The sequence below is a fragment of the Salarias fasciatus genome, chromosome 7 (genome assembly GCF_902148845.1).
Source record: "Salarias fasciatus chromosome 7, fSalaFa1.1, whole genome shotgun sequence".
Lineage (NCBI taxonomy): Eukaryota > Metazoa > Chordata > Actinopteri > Blenniiformes > Blenniidae > Salarias > Salarias fasciatus.
This window is the reverse complement of record NC_043751.1, coordinates 11559397-11582583: the sequence shown is the minus strand read 5'-3', so window position 1 is coordinate 11582583 and position 23187 is coordinate 11559397. Positions and strand designations below refer to the sequence as shown.

Sequence of the window (23187 nt, the reverse complement as noted above, 5' to 3'; positions counted from 1 at the left end):
CGCGCACATACAAAGACAAAGCATCAAACGAGAGGCGAATAACTGACATGGACGAATATTCAGAACTAAAATCTGTTTTACTGCTGTCTTCCCTTTACGTTACATCGGTAATTGTCAAACCTCTAAACTGAAGCGGATGATGCGCTTGTGCTCACCTGCAGGGGGCGCAAAATTCCCTCTTATTATTTTAGGCAGTTGTCTCTCGCTGGCTTCCGTAGTGCTTGAGAAAACATGGCGACACGCACTGGCGCGGCGCTGCTGTCCTTCGGTCGGGGACTAAATTCTGGTTTTGGGCTCGATAAATCTTTCAACAGAGCTTCGTATGCTACAGCGCTATCTGTAAACTCTTCTCCTGGAAACAGAGGTGAGTTTTGACGTTCAGGATTGTAACTAAACTCTAAAACGATGTAATCCTGTTAGAAAGGCCAAGTATGTCCTGAAGGTGATGCAGTAGGTAGGGGTTTAGAGACAGGAGACTAAAGAAAAATTCAACAACCAATTGAATTAAAAAAAAAAACAAAAAAAAAAACATTCACAGATGTACAAGATGTTTATGTATAACTGAATTATTATAATACAAGAACTTTCAGACACATTTCACAACTGTTTCTTCTGATCATCAGACATTCACTCCTACAGAACCAGGAACCCACAAGACTTCCTTTTACCATCTTGTCACCTCCAAAACCTCTCTGGAACTCTATGGACTAAACATTTGAATTGCTCTCCTCTTTGCCTCTAAAGCTAAATTATGGAATTATCTCCCGTCCAAATAGTACCTCGCTGATTCTGAGTTGATATATGTGCTTTTGTAAGGTACTAACTATATATCTTCTTTGTTGTTATACATTTTTGTTTAAGTCTTAATCTAAAAGAAAGAAAACTTAGATGCTGTTTTTGTAGCTGGAAGTCATGACTGCCAGAATCACAAGAATAAATATGTACCATACATTTTTGGAGTTGCACCTCTGTTGACTCAAGAACATCCATAAAGTTTTAAATGTAAGTATTCAATTAGTTTTATGTGTAATTCAGAGTCACAAAAAGGAGAAACAAAGAACTGACAAAGGGATCTATTCAGATTATTTTCTTTAATATTTACAACATGATGCATTGCAAACAGTTAAAATAAGACATTGAAATTGTGGCCGTTGTGTCCTTTTTATATTGCATGAAAGTGATTACAAATTGTGTCTGAACTGAAGCAAATGTTTGCAGGATTAAAGGCACATTGATTTTCCCAACATTAGAAAAAAAAAAATGTATCAGACTAAATTTGAAATGCCATCATTTTAGGCCCCCCAGGACGAACTGGCAGAGGACCTGCCAACAGAAAACCCAGACGAGATGTAAGTGTGTAGCCTTTGGCTGTTTTCCGTGACAAATGCTGATAATTCCTTTTAGTTTTGAACAGTTGCCAGCAAGCTTTTATTGATGACAGAGCTTCCTCTGCCCTCTTTAGGCCGGGGAGCCCAGAACGGAGAAGATGCCGCTGGATCAAGACTGGACCGCAGTTTATCCAGCTGCAACGTCTTTCAGAGCGGGCGCCGTCCCCCTCCCTGTGAGGATGGGATACCCTGTGAAGGGAGGTGTGGCTCCAGAGAAGAGGGGCAACCTGGAGCTCATCAAGGTCAGGCTCCAGTCTTTGTTTTTGACTCATACAAAAGGGGCTTGGAGTTTTAGGAGAGATGAGTGACTCAATGGAAATACCAAAAGTGACCTGTTAAGCTTCATTTATTTACTCATGTTCATCGGTGAACAACTAAAAATGTAAAAGAGCCCGAGTTTGTTCAGTTCACTGCTGATTTATGATCACTTGAGTTAATTGTAGCCGGCCCACAGTACTGTGGAAGTTTTTTTTATTTTTTTTTTCCTGCTCTGCTGGCTGTTTCTCTGTGCCCGGATTACTGAGCTGCTGTGTCCAGACACCAGCTGCTCCATCTGGACCCGGGCCACTCGCAGATCTGGTATTTTCACCCGCCACAGCTGGATCTGCGCTGTGCTTGACCATAATGCCTCACGATATTGATTTGATTCCCCCAGTCGGTCATCGGCCTCCTAACACTGCGCACCCTTCACTTTTAGTTGAGTTTAATGCTGAAGCTCCCAGCTGTCTAATTACACAATACTCATCTGTCCGATACATTCTTTTTCCACAAATGTTTCACTCATTCCTAAACCCGCTCCATCCAGATCTGAATCACGGAGGGGCTCATCCAGCCCATCAGATCAATCACAGCCTGGAGCCAGTTCAGAATTAGCAATTAATCCAGCAAGCGTGTTTGAAACCTGCAGGAAATCCACACATGCCAAGGGCTGCATGAAAAGTGCGCAGACACTTAAAACCGTCTGGATGAGCAGCAGCGAACTGCATCGGCGTGCCGTGCGAGCTTCATACATGCGTGTATATGTTTGACGCACACATCTGCGTGTTATGTAAACATCGTTCACTCAAAGGATCAAGAGGATTTCATTTTGGTTCCTGCTTGGAATGCCACGTTCTTTCAGAACCGTAGCATTTTGAATTGAGGTATTGAATAATTTGATGTGGATCTTTCAGGAAGTAAATACTACAAGAGCTGCTTCAGTTTTCCTTCAGCCTCACATCTGGACTCTTCTGTTTTCTGCCATTCAGCCTCGGCTTCTTATATTAAAATAAATCCTACATGTGATTAACATAAACACATCAAAGGGTATAAAAAAAGGGATGGATTTTTTTTTTTTTTTATAATTACGAGGGGAGATTACCAGCTGCTTAAGTATGCCGCTGCATTAGTTTGGCATTCCAGTGCTTAATGCATATGCTTTTTGTTCCATAAGGAGCAATTTCCAGATGAAGAGTCCATACAAGGAGTCTTCTACAGCAGATACGTTACATGTTTGTGTTGTCTGTCACTTTGACAGACTGCAAATGATGCGCTGTCTTTAGTCAGAGCTTATAAAATAATGCACAACCTTCCAATGTTTTTATCATTGCTTGGAAAAAAAATTCAGGCATTGATCAAACAAAGTGAATTACAATATCTGCTTTGAAATGGTTCTTTTGGCACAATTTAGAATATCATCGTCTCATTAAATCAAGTTTTATCAGAATCTAGTTTGAGTCTAAGTTGTCTTGAATATACAAAAGGCTAAATTTAAAGGATGGGTCTGCCTCTTAATGTTTATTACCACTATGTTACCCCCCTTTTGATTAGGCCCTTGTGCCAGATTAAAGAACTTGATTGTGGAAATTGTCGCACTTCTCTTCACATGATTGCTTCTTATCAATCAGTTTGAACATCAAGCGTTTATATTTTTTAAATTTAGCATCCGACTCAAAGGTTATTTGAATTACTGAATATATCTTGTACTGAAAGGAATAATTGTAACCTGCTTAATTCAAATGATTTTAATAATTAATGTGTCTGTAATATACAGGTTTTGATTTGCAAATGTTAAAATTGCTTTAAAATCCTCTCTGCTTCACCTTTGTGCTTCTCTCTCTTGATTTTCTTTGGTAAGAAGACACATCTTCTCTGCCTGTGTGTGTGTTTGCACAGATGTATATTTATGGACGTGACGTATCCGTTGAAAGATTTGGTCTATAAATACGATTGAAGTTGCTTTGAATTAAAGGTGGTGGGCTGTAATTAAGGAGAGACCAGTTTAATCTTCTGTGTTTGCATGATGCCGTATATCCTCTTTTCCCCACCACTGACTGTTCTATAGGCGGTGCTGCTAAGTCGACTGGTGTAAGGAGGTCAGCTTAGAGGAGAGAAATCATCCACTGGAGGAGAGGACATGGGCTTCCGAACAAAATGTTTTAATGTCCATATTTTTGCTGTGCAATTTGACAGTGACGATTAAGAGCATGAATGACGTTTGACGTCTCACCACATGTTCATGTTTCAGATACCAAATTTCCTTCATTTGACTCCAGCTGCAATCAAGAAACACTGTGAGGCTTTGAAACGTGAGTGTTCCGTTCGTCTCTTGAGAGAAAAGCTTTAATTCTCGATGTGTTTGCTCTTTATAATGTATTCAGTTGCACCATTTTTTTAAAAGACAGTGAAATTTAGCTACCTTATTATTCACAAATTAGCTTTAGAAACAGTTTGATACTATGAGGGTGAAAACATCACAACACAAGTCACAAAGTCTTCGTGTCGGCATCTCTCTGTAACTGCTGTGCTTTTCCCGTGTTTCCAGCGTTCTGCACCGAGTGGCCCTCTGCCTTGGACACCGAAGCAAAATGTGACGAGCACTTCCCCGTCAAAATAGAGAGCACAGACTTTGTGTCTGCAGGCCCGTCGCTCAGAAACCCCGCGGCTCGGGTCGTCCACCTCAGAGTGAGTTTCTCCTCTGTTTCAGGTTTTCCTTGATAGCTAGGATCCTCAGACACACACACAAACATCTCGTCTGGTTAAAGCTCATGCAAAAAATGGGATTATGGATTTACGGGAAAGCGTTGCTGCTGACATCATGTCTGTGTGATTTATCCTACATTGTCCAGTGACCTTTAACCCCATAAGCAAAGACGGCAGCAGTTCTACGGAGAGCTTAGTCTCAGACGACACATTTTTGCAGCTAAAAAAAGAAAAAAGTAACAACACCATGACATTGTCATATTTGTTGAGATATTTTAATATTCCTCTTAATCTCTGCTCCGCCGCTAATCCATCAATGCGCAACACTCCCCCTGGAGCAAAGCCATACGTGGAAATAAACACATGCAAACATGCCGAGCTCAAAAGAGCCTGAAGGAAGCTTTCGGTACACGTTTCACCTAAACTAAGACGGTTTTAGACGCCAGTCAGAGATACTCCACAGGGGACGGAAATAAGAAGCTGCAGCTTTATTCAGTGTTTTAAGGGCAGGTTGAGTTCTCTGATAACAAGCAAAGCACTCAAAGAAAAAATAAAACAAGCAACTAAACAGTAGTAAGGGTTTTAAGAGTTTGTTTCTTTTCCATCCTTTTTTTTGACAATAGGTTTTTTTTTCAGAGAATCTTGAAAACAGTGAATACATGTAAAAATCACTTGGTGTCCTCGGTTCAGCCAGTCAGGAGCGAAGTAGCTGGTATGGTGCAAATAAAACCGTTTGTTTCAAATTTTCTGAATGATTTTTACATCCAATCAATAATTCTCCAAATTAAACACAATGCACAAAAAAACCCTTGAAAATGTAAACATTTCCCAAATAAAAAGTCTTTTTTTTCTTTTTTTTTTGTTTAGCTGTCATTAATCATCAGCCATCTGCTCCCCCCGACACGTTGCCTCAGGTTTTATCAGAAAGGTAGGAATTAGACATTAATCCAGGTGGATTAGATGACAGATTGGAGAGCAAATCTCACACAGTTAAACCTAAAATAAGCAGAATGAGCTTCGCATTTTGGTTACTGAGAAACGGAATCAGCCTTTAAATGAAGAACATATGCAGCAGAGACGCCTTTCCTTGAGAGTTTGTACTGACCGGGTGAAAGTGGAGAGACAGACGGCAGACCTGTCAGACTCCGCCTGACGCTCGGCGACGTGGAACCTCAGCTTCACACACCCACACCTTGTTTTACCTCCAGCTGAAGGTTCTACTGCAGCGTAATTAAAAACACTGTAAGCCAGAGTCATGAAGTACAATGTAATCAAAGGTTAATCTCTGTTTTCCATCTATCATCTGTGCAAGGGGCTTAGAGGTGATTGTGGGACCCTGCAGGAGTGCCGTGATTTCATCTGCATTTAATCATAGCTTCGTATAGGTTGAAAAACAACAACACTGTTCTAAGTTTAGACAGTAAACAGAGAGATGAAGACTGGCGGGACGTCACATCTGCCCTAATCTGTCAGTCTTTACATCACAGAGCTTTATGTGGAAGTGTCTGCGCCGCCTGATTGATTCTGCTGTGATAATCTAATTTTCCTCTCGAAGGTAAAGCTGTCCAGCCTGAACCTGGACGACCACGCGCGCAAGAAACTGCTCAAGCTGGTTGGCGACAGATACTGCAAGGACACCGATATCCTCACCATCAAAACAGACAGGTAAACTGTGGTTCGTGGATAAAACACAACGCAACACACACACCCTCAAATAACCATCGTCTTCTTCTCTACCAGCTGCCCTCTGAGACAGCAGAACTACGACTACGCCATGTACCTGCTCACCGTCCTCTACCATGAATCTTGGGTGAGTTTTATGCTTCATGGTTTACAAATAAAGTTGCTTTACCTTCAAACAGACGTCTCTGGAAAGACGCTAAACTTGCACAGTGGTGCTTCTTGAGGCTTTCTACCAAAAGTAAACGATTTGTTTGAGGTTTTAACTTTTTTGTTGACCTTTAACGCCGCGCTCGTCACCAGATGGACGCCTCGCCCATCTCGATCTGAGCGGCTGAGCCCATTAGGGCGGTATCAGGGTTGAATGGGCAGGAGGGTGGCAAACAGCAGCATTGTCCGGTTGACATTTCCCCACAGATGAGGGGAAAATGGACTCCCCTATCAGGTGTTGACCTCCGTCCTCGTTCCCATTAGACCGACCAGCCCACAGCGGAGAGGTCTGCCACCGGGTCATCCGCCCAGCCACTGTCTGAATGAGTCTGCAGCCAGCCGTGTGAAAGAAAACGACTCTGCCTCGTTGTGTAACTGCTGCCTTTAGGAGCTTTTCCCATCATCGTTTAGTCACTTTCTTTTTTTCTTTTCCCCTCATCTCATTTTGGGGGGGAGGCGTTCATGCCAGGAAGCAGAACACTGTCCGCTGGCCTTTCGGACACACAATAGACGGCACAGTGCTCGTCCGGCAGGCTGCTGGACGCTGCGAGAGCCACAAAGCGATCGGCTTGTAACATTAGCCGACAAAGAGCCCGATTGTTAGCGGCCACTCAGGTGATTTTGATCTCCCCACTTGGAGGGAGACGGGCCTTACCTGCTAATTCCACTGTGTGCTAATCCAGGCCGGCTTCTCAGAGCTGCCTCCGACACAGGGAGCCATTCAGCAGCGAGTCCGTCCATCTGTGTAGCTGCAGGCCCAACACCTGTCCCCTCACCTCAAGAAAGGAACATTAGCTCAGGGAGGAAAACAGATGGCCATGTTTGTAACTACTTACAAACGTGGCGCCGCTTGTTTACATTTTATTCAGTTTGAGTTGATCTCAGAGTCATGCTTGTTTGGTTCAGTATCTCATCACTTCAGAGGAAGCCGCTGCTTCCCCCCCCTTCACTGGGAACTGGCCTCGATCCACACAGGATGTTATGTGGATCAGAGACGTATGGCGGTAATGATGGTCATTACCCTGAAACACCTGGACGGCAGCAGAGCCGAGGGTCCGTCACTGACCCGCTTTAAGCCGCTGGCGCACAATGGCTCGTATTGTCCTCCAGGGAGCGCGACGACAGGCAGAAGCACATATGGAGAAACACTATCTCTGTGAGAGGAGCATCAAAGAAGGGACCTTCATACTTCAAAACTATCGCCAGAACTTAATAGCTTTACTGTGGTAATGTGTGAATATATATAGCTCAAAATGTGAAATCTTTTCGTCTAAAGAGTGAATATCGATGTTTCTCTGCTTCTGTAGAAAACTGAGGCCTGGGAGGCAAGTAAGACTGTGGCAGACATGGAGGAGTACAGCTGGGAGGACAGCCCGTCGCAGAAGAACATCCTGGACGTGCTGCTTCGAATGAAAGAGGCAGGCGAGGAGGACAGCGAGGGAATGCGGGAGCAGCTGCTGGGACGAAAAGAGGTGCAGGACTACAAGGAATCGGTCACCAGGCTCAAGAATGAAGGAGAGAACGAGAGCAGCATGTTGCAGTACAAAGAGGCGGTCAAGAAACTTCTCAACCTGTAATATAACTTACTATACAAATGAATTTTCAACAAAGAGGGTGAAGAAGACTGAAAGGAAACTGTCGCCATTTTGGACTCTTGTTGAACAGCAATACCACGGATTACTGTCTCATCTACGTATCAGGTGTATGCTGCGATCTTTAATATAAAAATAAAGAAAAATTCAACAATTCCTTGTAATAAATCTTGTCTTTTAAGTTGTATGAAGTGCACAACAGTTTATCTTGACAGTTGACCTGTAGTCAAGCTTCAGCTCTCGTCCCACTCTGGTGAGCCTCAGGTTGAGAAACGGAGCGGCGCCGCAGTGAAAGGAGGCTTTATATCATCCCGCTGTTTCCTGAGCACTTCTTCTGGAAGCGCTTTGGTCCGTGCACTTTAAGGTCAGGGTCAATCTGATGCTCCCGGGTGCCTCAAGGACATTTGTAAAAAGCCAGTTGACCTCGAGCAACAATGACTGATGTTTTGTTGGAGCGTTTTCGTTTATTTTTTTCATCAGTGGGTGAGTACAAGTGTCGCGTCAGATTTGAAAACGCTCATTCTTAAAATTGTAAATGACTCATCATCGCTAAACAAGCTGCCACATTTCAGAAGCGTCAGTCAAAGAAATGACAAAGGAGACGAGAAAAAAAGGCTTCACCAGTCTGGAAATAGAAGTTCTGCTTGTAGAAAGGTCGTGCAGAGTTCTCAGAAGTGAAGAGACGTTCGCGTTATTAACGTGTTCTCCAAAAGCATCGACAGCTACATCAAATTAATGTCAGGGTTTGAGTGAAAACATAAATTATGTTTAAAGTTCCACAGTCAGACTGCATGGTGGTCCTTTAGCTGTTGGTTACTGGAAGTACCTGTGAAGTCTTTTTTTTTAGGCCAGTGAGCAAAACTATTAGTTTTTTCAGGGTGTCGTGAACGCCAGCTCAAAGCCAACGAGGTACATTAAAATGAACGATTGGACGACACACTTGTACGGTTCATTCATCTGTTAAAACAACCATGAAAACAATTGTGACAGTTTTGTTCTGAATTTGTTTATAAGTACCAAAGTTTTCTTCCTGTTGGCAATTTTTCCTCCCACCTCAAACAAAAAAAAAGCAACAGGAAGCTACATCCTTGCTACTCGGGTTACCAAAGTCAAGAGTCTTGTTCATGATTTCTCCCCAGTGAAGATAAAGAATCAAAATGAAAACACTTTGTCCTCCCGCTTTCAGGCGCTCTCTTTGACCAGCACGTATTTAATGAGGCGCATGGAGCCTTTCTTCCCCCTCCACGTTGTCCGGTAGCGTCCCATCCTCTTTCTCTGGCCCCTCCAGCTCACCAGCAGCAGGACCGAGCAAACGCAGCTCAGCAGCACCGTGACGAAGATGGCTACTGCCACCAGCGCGGTGTTGGCCGCCACGTGCCAGTCAGATCCCGCCTCTCCGTCGACTCCACCGTTGGCCGCGGTCTGATTGCTCCCCGTTGTGTTTTTGGGGTTCTGCTTGGTGCTCTCTGTAGAAGCTGTCAATCTTTGGGGGGTTTTGGCGAACTGGGAGTGTGTGATGATGTGGTGGTTTGAAGAGGAAGAGGAAGGTTGATCAGTCGTGGTAGAGAAGGCAGGAGGAGTCCCGGCATCGTGCAGGCCGCCCGAGGTGACCGCACTGGATGAGGGCGGAGTGGTGAAGGTGGTCGCAGCACCCGACGCCGGTGCAGGTGTCTCGGTGGGAGACAGGCCAGCGGTGGCTGCGGAGGTGGTTCCAGACTGGCCGGAGCTGTGCGGCTGTGCCGGAGTGCCGTCGTGCACGCCGCTGTCTGCGGAGGAGGGTTTACCTGAAGGTGCAGCGGTCAGAGGCAGGACGGCAGGCGGAGGCGGGTGAACGAACTGGCGCTTGTCCGAGGGCAGCGGCTCCGAGGCGTTGACTCGGCCGTAGTGGTGCGGCAGCACGCGGACATTAGAGGTGAAGTACTTTCCAAACACCAACAGGTCAGGGTCCACACCTGGAAGGAGGAAAGCCCCATGAGTCTCCGTGACGTTCTGTTCACTTTTATTCCTGATTTAGAAGGTCATCATAAAAGATTCAAGGACGATCAATACTGCTAGAAGTTAAGTGTCTCAGTGGTGGAACTTATTAGTATTTTGTATGAATCATGACATCTTCCATCAACCAGCAGTATGTTGTATTTGACTGTGGTTTGGTTTCTCTCTATATGGAGTCTGTATGTTCTGTAAACACTTCATCCTGTCCTTTAGCCATCCAATAATGTTGAAATAATGAAGGTAGACTAGATCTTATCAAAGATGCTGACCATCACATCACAAATGGATAGAAACGATTGATGACAGATCAGTCAGTATTTTTGTGATAAGCATTGTACAATGAGGTTAAAATAAAGACTTAAGTTGGAGCCCAAATGTGAATATGAGGGATCAGATCCTGAATTGGACAAAATGATATAAGAGATGAATCCTTAGTTTGGATTAGGCACAGAATTTTTGTGCAAGATTAACAAAATGCCCGAGATCAATAGATTGTGCCAGTACAAACCTGCCCAATCGATAAGAATGCGATCAATCCATGCAAATTTGCATTGGTAAAATGTGCAGCGCAATCAACAGATCTTTACACAAATAAAGGATCCATTATTTGCACAGCACCTGGAAGCACTGTACCAGCAGAGTGCACTTTGCTGCATTTTAAAACATATTGCTGCAACAGTCGACTTTATGGAAATTTAATGGTACTTGTCAGAGGTTATATGTATAGGAGGTGGCTGCAACTGGTGCACCTTTTTTTTTCCTTTATTTTCTACTACATTAGGCTCTGCAGTTTTGTGTGAAATAAAATCATCAAATCAACGAAATTTTAACTTGTCTATTGATTAGTTTATCTACTTCCATCACAAATTGCAACATTTTCTGATATTTTTGTGCCAGAAATTTAAAGAGGCAGATAGCTGAGTGCTTTGTATTTCAATGCAAAACTAGTGTTTTGTAATTTTCACAAGAAATAGAACTTCACACGTGATCTGGTGGCTTCTGTACGGTACCTTTAGTGACATTGTAGAGAACAACGTTGCCTCTGTGGCTGAGGATGCAGCTCTCCAGGCTGGGACAGTGCAGGTGGAAGCAGTTCACGTTGTCCTGGTTGCTGTCGTAGTGAAATATGGCCAGATTACAGGAAACTAAAACAAACAAACAAACAAAAAAGGAATTAAACAGGGACGAATGCACGGCGATCTGATGGATGGAATTTTACAGGAAGAAAAAGAGAACAGAGGGGGTCAAACTCACAGTTCCTCGTGAGGCAGCAGGTGCGGCTGCACGTGAGCGCGGTCTCCTCCTGGTACTGCTTCAGGAGCTGCGCTCCTCTCCGCTGCGACTCCTCGATGTCAATGAACAGACCCGGGAAGCGGCGGATCCAGCAGTTCTTGTAGTAGGAGGTCGGCGAGCACCTCGGCTCAGTGTGGCACACCAGACTCAAGACTGTCAGCAAACCCCATGTGGCACGCATCGCGCGATCTGGAGGTCACTTCATGTTCACACATAATCCGGGACGAGGCAGCCGCATCCTTTTTTTTGGGGGGGGGGGTTGATTACTTGCAGTTGACAGGCATGAAGTGGAGCCGGTGGTCTGGTTTTACTGGAGGCTTTCCCTCTCCAGGTGTGTCCCCGTTACGCACCTGGAGAGGAGGAGGAGGAGGAGGAGGAAGAGGAGACCCAGCCGTGCGTAATTGGCTGCGTTCCTCAACATGGAAATCAGTGAACGCACTTTCTGATCTCACGAAATTTCTGATATTTTGGATCATTTTAATAAAAAAAGAAAAAAAAAGTTCAAAATGCCAGTTTGCTGAGTTTTAAGAACCCTTTTAAAAAAAAGCATGTCCTAGGCTGACATATCTTGTACTAACTGATGTATTTGTTTTATTCATTTATTTTGAGATTGCTTTCAATGGCTTTTTGTCAGTGGGTTTGATTTATTAGGGAACAAATTAAATTATTTCCTCAAATTTCCTGTTAGAAGCAGAAAACTGGACAAGTGTGCAGATTGAAGCAAATTTAACAACACTGATGTGAAAAATCAGACTGGACTTAGCCAGATCATCCAGAAACTGCAGCTCCTGTTGGGTGACGGTTTGCGGTGGTCACTGTAAAGGCGACAGAGTCACTGGTGAACAAGGATCATTGATGTTTAGGAATAAAAGCTGAGTCTGGGATCGAATACAGGATGCGGTGTAGCTCAAATCAGCAGTAGAAGTTCATGTTTCTGATAGAAATGTGTCAAAACCTGTTTTCAGGATGGCCACAGATTGAAGGATTGACATGACTGTGCTTGATTTCTTCCAAATGAGATTACCGGTAACTCAACAAGCAGGCTGCTCCTGAATTTGGGGACTGCCACATTCTCAGTTTACAGATGGGAACTGAAAGCTTTTTTTCTTTTTCTTTTTTTGCAATGTGAGACACAGACAGTTGTAAAGATGAGGATTGAAAGGAAGAGATGATGAAGTCAGACTGTAAAGTATATGATAACTATTACAAATACTTTTTAACAAAAAACATCATGACTGAGTTACTTCAAAACATGGAAACACATTGACTCAGTTTCACATTCATGAAACCCAGTGGTTGTGAATTTTATGTTCACTTTGTCATAAATTCATGATGAGGATGATGAGATGATGGGGATTTGAACTACCAACCTTAGATCTAAAAGAACACTCACCCCATCAACAAAGCCGCAGCAGTGTTGTGGAGTGTTGTGATGATTTAACAACACAAGATGGCAGTAGTCACCTCACTGAGAGCTACTCCAGTCATTATTCGCCACAGCAGGAGCAGTTGGAACTTTAACTAAGGCAGTAAGGACTGAATCAGACGAGGAATGTCTTTATTTCTGCCAGTTTTAGAATATGGAACCCAACACTGGGTTCTAAAATCTGGACGAGTGGAGCAGGTGGCTGGAGAGAGGAAACTCAGAAATCTGAATACCATCATGGATACGACTGGTCCCCCCTGCCATTTATCCATCTTTAGCGTGTCTCTACTTGAAGATATATTTTAGATGCATGATCTTTAACTTCAGAAAAGTCAGAAGATTATGAGAAGGTGTCAGGATACGTGTTTGTTTTCGTTGCCACATATTCAACCATTTAGTCCACAGCAAAGATAGTGGAACAAAATCCAACGACAGCAAGTAGTTACGTAAGAAATACTTGTATTTTCATCTGACACTTCAGGGCGAGATACAGATACGAACAACTTCAGCTTACAGATCCAAATCTGGTTCAAGTTAGCAGTGTTATTATGTGCCTTATGTTGGGGTCAGATAGTGTTCGATCAAAAACAGTAAGACAATACAAGAAACATTTAACAAGAAACATTGAAGTGAATACAATAATAGCTCTTTCAAATCATTTTAGCCACTCCTCATCGCTCCTTGTTTAGGAGGAGGTGGATGTGGCTCTGTACATAATTACTCAAATGCTCAAAAAACACTAAACATTGGCACAAAAAAAAAACAGTGAAATTTCACAGATGTGCAAAAGAGGGATCCACTGTACTTCTCGCTCTAATTTTCCCATTGTTATACATAGTAAAGTCACTAGATGGCACCCTGAGGCAGCCAAACTCCTCTGTAGGACATCCCCTGCACATGCCTGTGTAAAAGAATCTACAATAAAAACAAGCTCTAGTAAAAATGAGATGAAAAACACCACCAATGCTAACTCTCTCATGCAGGTCTTATTGGCTATGTTCGGCTCCTTTGGTATAGAGACCACAGTGTATGATGGTCCTTCATGTTTTTTTTTTTTTTTGTACTTTTCTTTCCTCTCCGTTTCTTCTTGCCACTTTTCACACACAGACAATCTCAGCTTCCACAGTCTTCTCTCGCTGACGCAGCCGGTGTTCCTCTGAGCTCCCGACCAAGTTGTAACGGTTTCATCTCGGAGCTTTTTGGAAGAAGTAGTCCATTCTTTTAGAGTTGCCGCTGATACCGATGTGCTACAAATTGTCTAAGAGCTGGCAAAGTCCAGACTGCGGTGCTGTGTCAGTCTTTGACTAGCCTGTAGATGTGATGCTGGGCGCCGTGCTCACTGGTGGACACCTCGAAGACGTAGGCTATGCACAGCAGGGTCTCCAACGTGTCCCTGTTAGTCACCACCTGCAGACACACAGAGGGTTTTCAGGATTAAAAAAAAAAAACAAACCTTCCAACATTGAAGAATGTAAACTACAGCAGTAGTCATGCGACGATGCAAAAAGCCCTGACACAAGCACGCCGCTTCATAATTCATTATGCTCTATTGAGCCGCGTTGAATGCAACACTTGTCACAGAAAGCAAATCGATCTATTGTGCTCAGCGAGGCAGTGAGGAATCTGTGTGTGCATGTATCTGTTGTCTATATGTGTGTGCGCATCTGTTTATGAGCTGTTCGCGGTTAATATGAGCTAAATCAGCCCATTGAGAAACCTAATGACATGCTGCCATGTAGTCGTCAGTGTGGGCTCAATATGGTCATTGTCCCTCGGCTTATACTGCAGGAATGTGGTCGGCAATCGAAGGAACACTCATTTCTTTGAAGCCTGTTGTCGGGGACTGCTTGGTTACTATGGCACTACTTGTTTTTTTTTCCCAGTTTTCCTTCTCTGTGGAGGTTCTGCACAGAGCTGACCAACTCATTCAGAAGAGTCAGACTTCCAGCCGAGGGGCCGATGGTTTACAAAGCAACCACAAACAATGATGTTCAGAAAATAAACTCTTAATGGCGCATCATGGCTATCTGGTGCATTTATTAAGAAATGCTGAGCGTCTATGTGACTGTGCTGTATTTGGCGCTATTTAAATAAAGTTGAATTGAATTGAATTGAATTGAATTGAATTGAATTGAATTGAATTGAATTGAATTGAAAGCTGAACATCTTCATCACTGGATGGTGTGAGTTACCAAATAAATTGCACTAAAAGAAAGTGCTGTCTTATTTTGCTTGTTGAATACAACCTCAAAAACAAAAGACTGTAAGGAAGATCAATGGAGGCCTGTAAACACAGTATCTGAACTTGTTTCATAAAACTGAACACACATTGAAACCGTATCCTGAAGTTCCTGCGAGTACCTGTAGGATGGTGAAGTTTTCCAGTACGCTGTTCATCATGTACTTCTCCGGTAGGTGCTTGAGCTTGTGGATGAAGTTGATCATGTATTCACATAACGGGGAACGGTGGATCCGAAACACATAGCGGCCGTTCTCAAAGCGCGCGTACTCCGTCTGCGGAAAACAGACACGTGAGCTCCCAATCTAATATCTGACAACATACATGCAGCTGAAAGAGAATTTAAAACACATTAAAGAAAGATATTGTTAAATCTATGACAAAAAAAAAACAAAAACCCTGCAGATACATATTCCACTGAAAGTCAAATGGATACATTGGATATGAACATCTATGTGATAAGCTCTAATGTGTGTAATACAATACACCTAATGCAGCATATGGCATGCCACATTTGACAATAAACATATTTCTTGTGACAGCCATAATCAAATAAAGGAGCCATTAAATATAATCATGTGGCCTACCGAGGCAGATGGCTCTACCTTGGGATGTGTGTGTGTGTGTTTATATTGTACGATCCATCAGCGGCGGGTGGGGGAAGGGCTCCTATTGCGCATAGTTAACAGGAAACATAACAGTTATTCACACTGGGACGATTTGTGAATCATGGCAGTTTTCTGACCGCAGATCGGCCGTAACTGACTGGAATTCATCCCCGCTAGTAGCCGTTATTCACTCCCCAACTTGATGATCGTGATCTAATGTGGTCACGACCTCGCGATGTCGCAATATCAGTTCTTCATCATCTGATTGGCAATGCAAACCTTTTGAATTGTAGCCACACATATAAATTATGTCTACTGGGCAAAACTAAAATGAGGGAGCTCATTTATTTTTTAAAATAAAAATAAGCAAATCAACAGCAGTAATTTCAAAGAAATTCTGACATTTTCCACCAAACTTAACGCCGGGTTGGGCTCAGGCTTCTGCCGAGGTCCCTCCAGTGCGGCGGCTCCCACCCTTTCTCTTGAGGGACCCAATTTTTATCATTGTTAATAACTGACACGGCCCACTCCCCTCCACACCCTGTATCATTATAATAAAGAAAAGGAACCTTTCAACACATTATATCTGAAATATAATTCTTTTGTTATTCTGTAATGATTGATTCATTCTTTGGGTTTTCATGTTGTCTCGGGTGTTTAGCTGGCGCTGCATCCGCTAATACAGCTTCAAACTGTCATGTACTCTTTTTTTTTTTACTGTAAAAGATTCATTCATCTCTTATTTAGTCTATAATTCTTTGAAACTCTCCCAGTACCACCAACCACTGCTCCAGTTTTTGAAATTCCTACAAGATGTCCCTCTCTAAAAGAAAAGCCGGGTTGTAGTGTTTCATTAATTACAATATTGCAAGTCAGACAACAAGAGTCAGCACAAATAGTTCCTCTGCCAACTATTTCTGAGTAAAAATAAATCTATTACACCACGTTTCATTCACAGGATCAGCCTAACTTGATATGCGCAGGTAATATTATAGCTGAGCAGAACAGTAGAGTCATTAAGAAAGAAACATTCTTCACGCTGTAAAAACATTAAAATATAATTAATACTAATTTGTCACACAGTGACAGTGAGAGGTCCTCGATGTTCCGCTCTGCAATACCAGAATACGTTTAGATTTCAAATCCCACAAGCTACTGTGAAGTAGCACCTTTCCCGTATTAATTACTGGACTAAAATCTAACAACTGATACGATCCAACAAAAACAACTTTCATCTCTGAGCAGAAGAGCATCTATAGAGTTCCTGGTATGCTGTGTTGTGGGATTTTTTTTTTTCTCTCCTCATGCTGACCACAGCTGGAGCTGCAAGTTACGCAATTTCTACGAGTCCAAAAAGCCTTTCCTCCTTTCAATTGGCAAAAATCGCTTAAGTCGTAAATTTTTGTAGTTACTCTGTTTTAAAGTTTGAAGCCAAGTGCATTACTCTGAGCAATTGGTTCAGGAAGTCAGCCACATCCGTGAGATAAGGACTGTAACGCCATAAAACAAAGAAATCAGAAGAAGCCAGTGGAGTTTTTTTTTTTCTGCTCATACACTCAGAGGACGAGAGGGGAAACCGACTAAATAATGGCTGAAGAGCTCAGCTTTGGGTTTTCTGTACCTCATGATGAAACCAAAATCCTTTTGAAAACTAGTAAATATTAGTACAAAATGTAGAAATCATACTGTCTGTATCTGATGTATATTTCGTAAGTATTTTTATTTATTCTTTTTTTGTTGTTATTCTAAAAAAAACATTATTTATTGGGATTTTTAATTTTTTGTGGGTTTTTTTTTTTAGTTTTGAACCTCATAAAACAGTATAGAAGATGAATTTGTGGATATTTTAAAAGTTATTCATACTTTAATACATTCAGTAGCTTTTATCAAACTGAAAGCTTTTTTGTTCTCACAAATGAAATCTTCGTTTCTTCGTCTTACCTCTACTTTCTCCACCACCTGTTTGCCAAAGGAGCAGACTTTGGTGGACGAGGTGATGATCATGTTTTCTGAGCTCTCGTACTGGCTGGACACGCCATAAAAGAAGCTGCTGTCATCCTGCAGGTTTATGCTGAGATCCGCCTGGAAGAAAGAAGCACATGCCGGGGTCCGGTGAGCATTAATACACAGCTGTCAGTCTCACCATGTAGGAACTGTGCAGATGAAATGTGCCTGAATGCAAAAGTCAAGTAAGACACGCGTCCCCTTTCAATGTAAACGTTCCTCTTTGAAACTGGAGACATACTCCTTCCACGAGCTTGAGGATATGCAGGGCCCGCGCTTTAATCTATAACGTAACATCAGGTCCTGGTTTTCTGCTCTCAGATAAGGATCTTAAGGGAACATGTGTGTCAGTCTGACAAAGACGCATCGCCGAAGGTGCTACGGCTCAACAAAGCCTGTGAGAGATCCTCGGCAAAGCCAGGAGGTATCCAATGAACAGATCCGTGTTTAGCTAATGTAACGTGGTTAAATCCAGCTTCAGGATTCACTAGATGGTGCGTCTCTCCTTTTATGTGTGACTCCTGGGTCCTGGAAGACCTCGGTGGAATAAGGTTTTCCTGGTCTGTGGCGCACTGGCGTGCAATGGGATAAAACAGCTTTGTCACTGTCGGTGCAGCAAGTACAGTGAAATTTTTTGTGACTGAGTGTGTGCACTGCCTTTAAACTGTTGGAGGAGAAACGCTTATGCACAGTAGAGAACATGGAAACTCCAAAGAGGAAGGCCCCAGAAACAGATCCAGTATATTCATCACCACCAATCTGGCAATCATTGTTCTGACTCAAAACTTTGAAAAAACCAAGAATGAACATCACTGGCCAAACAATGGCAGAAAAATTGGAAGGCTTTTGAGAGATTCAATAACTGAGGACAGATATTTGGTCGGCCACAATTCCGTTTTCCTGTCATGAGAAGAGTTCGTCATAACAGGCACAGATGTAGTGATTTTGTAAAATCCTGGGCTTTATCATCAGAGCACAAGCTGCTTTTCTGGCACTGAATGACGTCAATTACAGTGTTTTGGGGTTTTTTTTGTCAGTCAAATGTTGGCACACATTCCAGCAACAACTTGATAGATTGTCAAGTATTTGGTAACTTGGTTTCAGTTTGAAGGCGTTGGAAACTCAAGTTTCTCCATCCTCGAGTGGAGGCTAGACCTAGCCTCCGATGATCCTCCCACTTGTTCAAGTTTGAACTGAGGCGAGTATAATCAGATTTTGGATCAGACGGAGGTGCTGTCTCCTCTGTCAGACAGCTGGGCTGTTTTACCTTTTCCCCTGTCGGGCTCTTGTCTTCTAATGGGCCATTGAGACACCGCTCAGCCTCCTCTCATCTCTTCATCGCCCCGTTCATCTTCATCCCTGGCTTGTGTAATTCCTCTATTTGTCTTCATCCCTGGGGCCTAGTGACCCTCCCCGAACCGCCATTCCCTGCTTCCCTAACAGCCTGCGAGGGAATTCATCCAATTACAATCAGCAGCATGCAATTGGCTGATTAGATCACGGTGGGCAGGCCGGGTGTGTAACAATTTAGCAGAGCCGGCTCAAATCGGATTCCCCCTGCACTTCAAAGGCGTGAGACAATCCGTTAGGACAGGGCCACGGGCACTGAGGGAGGTGAGCAGCAAGGTGGGGAGGGAAGCGGGCCGGCTACCGGCCATCGGGGGGATTGTTAGAAATTTAATTTAGAATGCCATAGCTTTGGAGGAGGGTCAGCCGCCTGTCACCGTCGCCATGCCAACCTGCATCTCAGTACAGCCCTAAGTCATGACCTGCCATGCGGCCATGTCACTGGATGGAGATCACGTAGGCTCCTCTCATCTTTTACAAGGTTACCATATTGTTGAGGATTTAATTTTCGCTTATTTTCATGGCCAGGAGCATCTCTGTAGTGTTTTTTTTTCCATGAGGGTGTTGAAATTCTCAGCTTTCATATAGATTTTCGGAATTTTGTCACAGAGGCCCCTGTGGGATAAGATAAGATGAATAGACTAAAAGAGGACAACGCTATGAGCTTGTTTTCCTCTTGCAAGGCATTGCATATGTCATAACTGTTGACTCCACCAGCCTCTGACATGAATCAAGAGAGTAATATTTCACTGATGAATGACTTGTTGGTTACGTGCCGCCCAGCATTTCTCCTGCCATGTTTATCTCTTGTTCACACAGTGTGTGTGTGTGTGTGTGTGTCCCTATTTCTATCTCCTCCTCTTTATTGCTGTCTTGCTCTCCTTTTTTTTTAATGATATATGACAGGGCTGCTCATCCCCTCCTTCCCCTTCACCCCCGTATCAAATGCCACGGCTGCTCTTTCCAAGGACCGGACAAGTCTTGTTCCAATACGGTGCCACTCACCAGCAGTTTTTATCTGGCCACAGTAAATAATGTGGAAGTCAACCATGTGATGAGGGCAATGTCATACATACAAAGCCATCTGGTGGCATGTGATAGACGGCGGCACTTTGAAGTTGACATTCACAGTCGAGGGTACCCCAAACTGCACCGGGCGATTCAATGTCTGATTTCCAAGTCCGCAGAGGCCTCTGTTCAGCAAAAACTTAAGTAAATGAAGCCATGTTGAAATTTTCAGTTGAGTAGTCCCTCAAGTAAAATAGTGAACAATTGTGTTACTAACTGCACAACTGTCTGGCTTGTGTCCCCTCACTTTGAGGCCTTTGTGCGAGATGTTTTTCTTCTCCACAACTCTCGTTAGTCCTGCACTCACTAACTCACTAACTAGAACACTGTGTGTCCATCTCTGACACGGCACCAAACTGGTTTGAATCCCATCTAAAAGATAGGGACGTCTTTCGAGTCTCAGCAGAACAAAATTACATGTGGAGTTCCACAGGGCTCAATTCTCAGCCCACTAATGTTTATACGCAACAAAATACTTCAGCATAACTTTGCAGATGATGTTGTTGGGATATGATTTCTATTTCTATTTACAGCTGATTTCCCCTGCTGTGAGTTTCTGCAGACAGGCTTTAAGATGCTAACAGGCATCATTAAGTTTAAAATCATGACAAATGATTGATTTATTTAATTTTTTTTTTTTAAATCAAGGGCCCGATGTCTCAACAGAAAATAGAAAAAGTACTTCATGCATTTATCTTCAGTCGATTGGACCACTGTAACACTATCTCTACATATATTTTGTTTTCATTCTAACTCCTCACTATCTACACTGTCTAAATTTTTCTCGCTGTTTGTGTGTTTTATGTGAAGCATTTCAACGTGCTTTGTTGCTGAAATGTGGGATACAAATGACGTTCCCTTGCTTGACCTTTTACTAACCTTGCAGAACAATCAAGTTTCACAGAAGTGAAAATAATGATTTATCATCATTCTTCATTAAGGCCTCGGCAATCCACACACAAGCGCTGCGCACATCAGACAGAGTACACAGAGGATCTGACAGTTTCCATCCACTCTCATTCAATCGGATACATAATACTGTGCTTTAAAAACAGAACAAAAAACTGTCTAATTCAGTAATTCTGATTAAATCTAATTCACCATCTGCTAACTGGAGACCTCTCAGACACTTTCTGCAGCAGGTGGATGTGTAATCTGTCTGCCGAGCCAAACGTAGGACACTGATCGCTGTGGTTTACTCAGGTAGCAGTAGCTCGTGCCTTAGGGCGGATGTATTTGAGACACATAGCATGATAGGCATGATGCCTCGCCTAGAACAACCCACCACAGCTGGCATGAATCTGACATGCTTCATACAGTTTGACTTTGAGGAAAAAAATTCTACCATAATGAGCCATTCTATTTTCAAAGAAATAAATTAAATCACTAATTCACAACATTCTTTACAATTCTGTAATGTCTTTCAGTCATAAGCGTCCTGTGTTTGTCTAACCATATTCTCCTATCAAAAATTATGGAGATACAAGTTAAACTTGCTCTCTCTGTTTATTTTCATTACATTATTTGGAAATTGAAGTCTTTTCACAGAGGTGTTTATCCGTTTGGCATATGTGTGAGGTGGTATAAGGAGAGTGTGAGTGGGTGGGTTTGTGACTGTGTACATGCTGTGCATGATACAAATACCAAAGGTCTTGTCCTGAGGTAAAGCAAAGTGGCCAGATCAGACAGAGGAAAAAAAAAAAGTGAACGAGTTTGATTACAACTTTAATGTCGTTCTCTCTGGCAATATGTCCTTTTGGTTATTTTTTTTTTTTCCTTAATTTGAATTTTCCTCCACTTTCCAGTCTTTATCACAGTTTCCTCCACCTGTCTGGGTTTTATGTTGATTTTGTCGTCACGTGTTTCTCCCCTATGACTCTCAGCACGTAATGATGTGTGTTGTGTGGGTGTGTTTTTTTTTTTTTTTTTTTTTTTGAAGGGGGGTGGTTATCTATAAATAAGAATATGGGGGACCATAAGGGCTGGACAGAGCCTAATAGTGCAGGGACAGGTGTCAGGGATCACATTTCTCCTAGTGAAAGATCAGGCCTGCCACTCTCACCAAGGCTGCTGTCTCTCTCTCTCTCTCTCTCTCTCTCTCTCTCTCGCTCTCTCTCTCTCTCTCTCTCTCTCTCTCTCTCTCTCTCTCACACGCTCACATACACACACACACCAGCAAATGCATGCTATACAGCAGTGCGCTCCTCTCTGGCAACTATACAACACGTCAGGTCATGCGAGCGACGACTTTCCATTCATTCTAAACCTAAATCGCCTTTAAGTTCTTCTAACAGCGCTTAATCCTGTCTCAACACAGTTAACACTGCGAGGCCATTAACAACCAACAGGTGCTACAAAACATTAACAAGAGCATTCGCTGTACTCTCACTTCACCTCCGTGACTTGAAAAGGATTACATGGTGGCAAATAACAAAAAGCCAAACGCAGACTGAGGTCTGGACTACATGTACTGAATGATACTTCAAAATGAATCGAGATTCAATGAACTCAACTGAACTTCGATGTGATGAAAAAACAAAAAAATCCATTAAAACAAATCATCGTGCACTTCGGTACACCTGTAGATCAGGGGTTTGTTTTTACCCAGAACTTGACGAGGAAGAAAGCGTTGTGCGGCCCTTTGTCAAACAGCTCCTTCAGGCCTCCTTTCTTCTCGGGGAACTTGTCGTAGATCTGCCGGATGTCCACGGACTCCAGATAGGGGTCGCTGAAGCTGGGGTTGGATTGGCCGATGTGCACAAACAGGTGCTTATTGAACTGCAGACACAAAAATTCAAAACAGGAGATGAAGACAGCCAAAAAGGGCAAATATGCAACTGTTGAACTTGCATTTCATGCTAAGTGTGTTAGATACTAAAGGACAACTGTTTTATTGGGCATTCTGTGAAATTTTTGTCATATTTATTGTGTTGATTAACTCAACACACTGTGCAGCAGTTCCACCCTTACATCAGTCTTGATCATGTGACGTCCTGTTGTTTAGACATCCTAAGTGTTAATGCAGTTCATACTGTGGGTTTTGTAAAAAACAGCAGTGGTTTTAAACCACACTGCCACTGGGCTGAAACTGAGGTTTGTTTGCTAACTGAGGTTCTTTAAATTAGCACTACGCACTCTATTAAACAGATATGTTTTATCTGTAACGTGACTTTCGGTTTGGCTTCTATTTCATTACATTATATTTTTGGTATATTTTCCTCTGTCTCAGGTTCAGATACAGTAGCCCTGTGTCCAAATGATCGAAACAGCATTTTTCCTTTAAAATAAAATGCATATTTTAAGTGTTTAGAGCAACATCACTAAGCGATTTTCTTTTCTAGCCCAACAACAAACTGCTAAGTGAGATTATAAAGTAAAA

The 23187-nt window shown here is 42.8% G+C and overlaps 3 protein-coding genes across 5 annotated transcripts in view; 1 reads left to right on the top strand and 2 right to left on the bottom strand.

The window, feature by feature from the left end:
• The first annotated feature begins 213 nt into the window (after window positions 1–213).
• mrps35 (mitochondrial ribosomal protein S35) lies at window positions 214–7969 on the top strand. Its single transcript, XM_030097262.1, has 8 exons — window positions 214–364; window positions 1297–1349; window positions 1463–1630; window positions 3895–3955; window positions 4192–4331; window positions 5905–6014; window positions 6090–6159; window positions 7547–7969. The coding sequence occupies exons 1-8, from the start codon at window positions 232–234 to the stop codon at window positions 7814–7816; spliced, it is 1005 nt and encodes a 334-aa protein (XP_029953122.1). The 5' UTR covers window positions 214–231; the 3' UTR covers window positions 7817–7969.
• A 1044-nt stretch (window positions 7970–9013) lies between these two features.
• mansc4 (MANSC domain containing 4) lies at window positions 9014–11297 on the bottom strand. Its single transcript, XM_030097305.1, has 3 exons — window positions 11078–11297; window positions 10834–10968; window positions 9014–9783 (listed from the first exon to the last, which is right to left on the bottom strand). Exons 1-3 carry the CDS (start codon window positions 11295–11297, stop codon window positions 9014–9016), a joined length of 1125 nt encoding a protein of 374 aa, XP_029953165.1.
• Window positions 11298–12988: 1691 nt separating this feature from the next.
• tead4 (TEA domain transcription factor 4) overlaps window positions 12989–23187 on the bottom strand; it is a 37469-nt gene continuing 27270 nt past the window's right edge. For all 3 annotated transcript variants that reach the window (XM_030097041.1, XM_030097042.1, XM_030097043.1), the window contains 4 exons: window positions 22413–22586; window positions 17331–17471; window positions 14904–15056; window positions 12989–13949 (listed from right to left, as the gene is read on the bottom strand). In XM_030097041.1, the coding sequence (XP_029952901.1) occupies window positions 13836–13949; window positions 14904–15056; window positions 17331–17471; window positions 22413–22586 (582 nt within the window). In that variant the 3' untranslated portion in view covers window positions 12989–13835. The remainder of the gene's footprint in view (window positions 13950–14903; window positions 15057–17330; window positions 17472–22412; window positions 22587–23187) is intronic.

What these genes read in the sequence shown, in the direction of transcription:
- mrps35 (XM_030097262.1), top strand. Translation starts at nt 232, where the DNA reads ATGGCGACACGCACTGGCGCGGCGCTGCTGTCCTTCGGTCGGGGACTA. An exon ending in GCAACCTGGAGCTCATCAAG is followed by an intron (nt 1,631 to 3,894) that starts GTCAGGCTCCAG and finishes TTCATGTTTCAG; the next exon opens with ATACCAAATTTCCTTCATTT. An exon ending in ACACTGTGAGGCTTTGAAAC is followed by an intron (nt 3,956 to 4,191) that starts GTGAGTGTTCCG and finishes CCGTGTTTCCAG; the next exon opens with CGTTCTGCACCGAGTGGCCC.
- mansc4 (XM_030097305.1), bottom strand. Translation starts at nt 11,297, where the DNA reads ATGCGTGCCACATGGGGTTTGCTGACAGTCTTGAGTCTGGTGTGCCAC. An exon ending in CTGCTGCCTCACGAGGAACT is followed by an intron (nt 10,969 to 11,077) that starts GTGAGTTTGACC and finishes TGTTTGTTTTAG; the next exon opens with TTTCCTGTAATCTGGCCATA. An exon ending in TCTCTACAATGTCACTAAAG is followed by an intron (nt 9,784 to 10,833) that starts GTACCGTACAGA and finishes TCCTCCTTCCAG; the next exon opens with GTGTGGACCCTGACCTGTTG.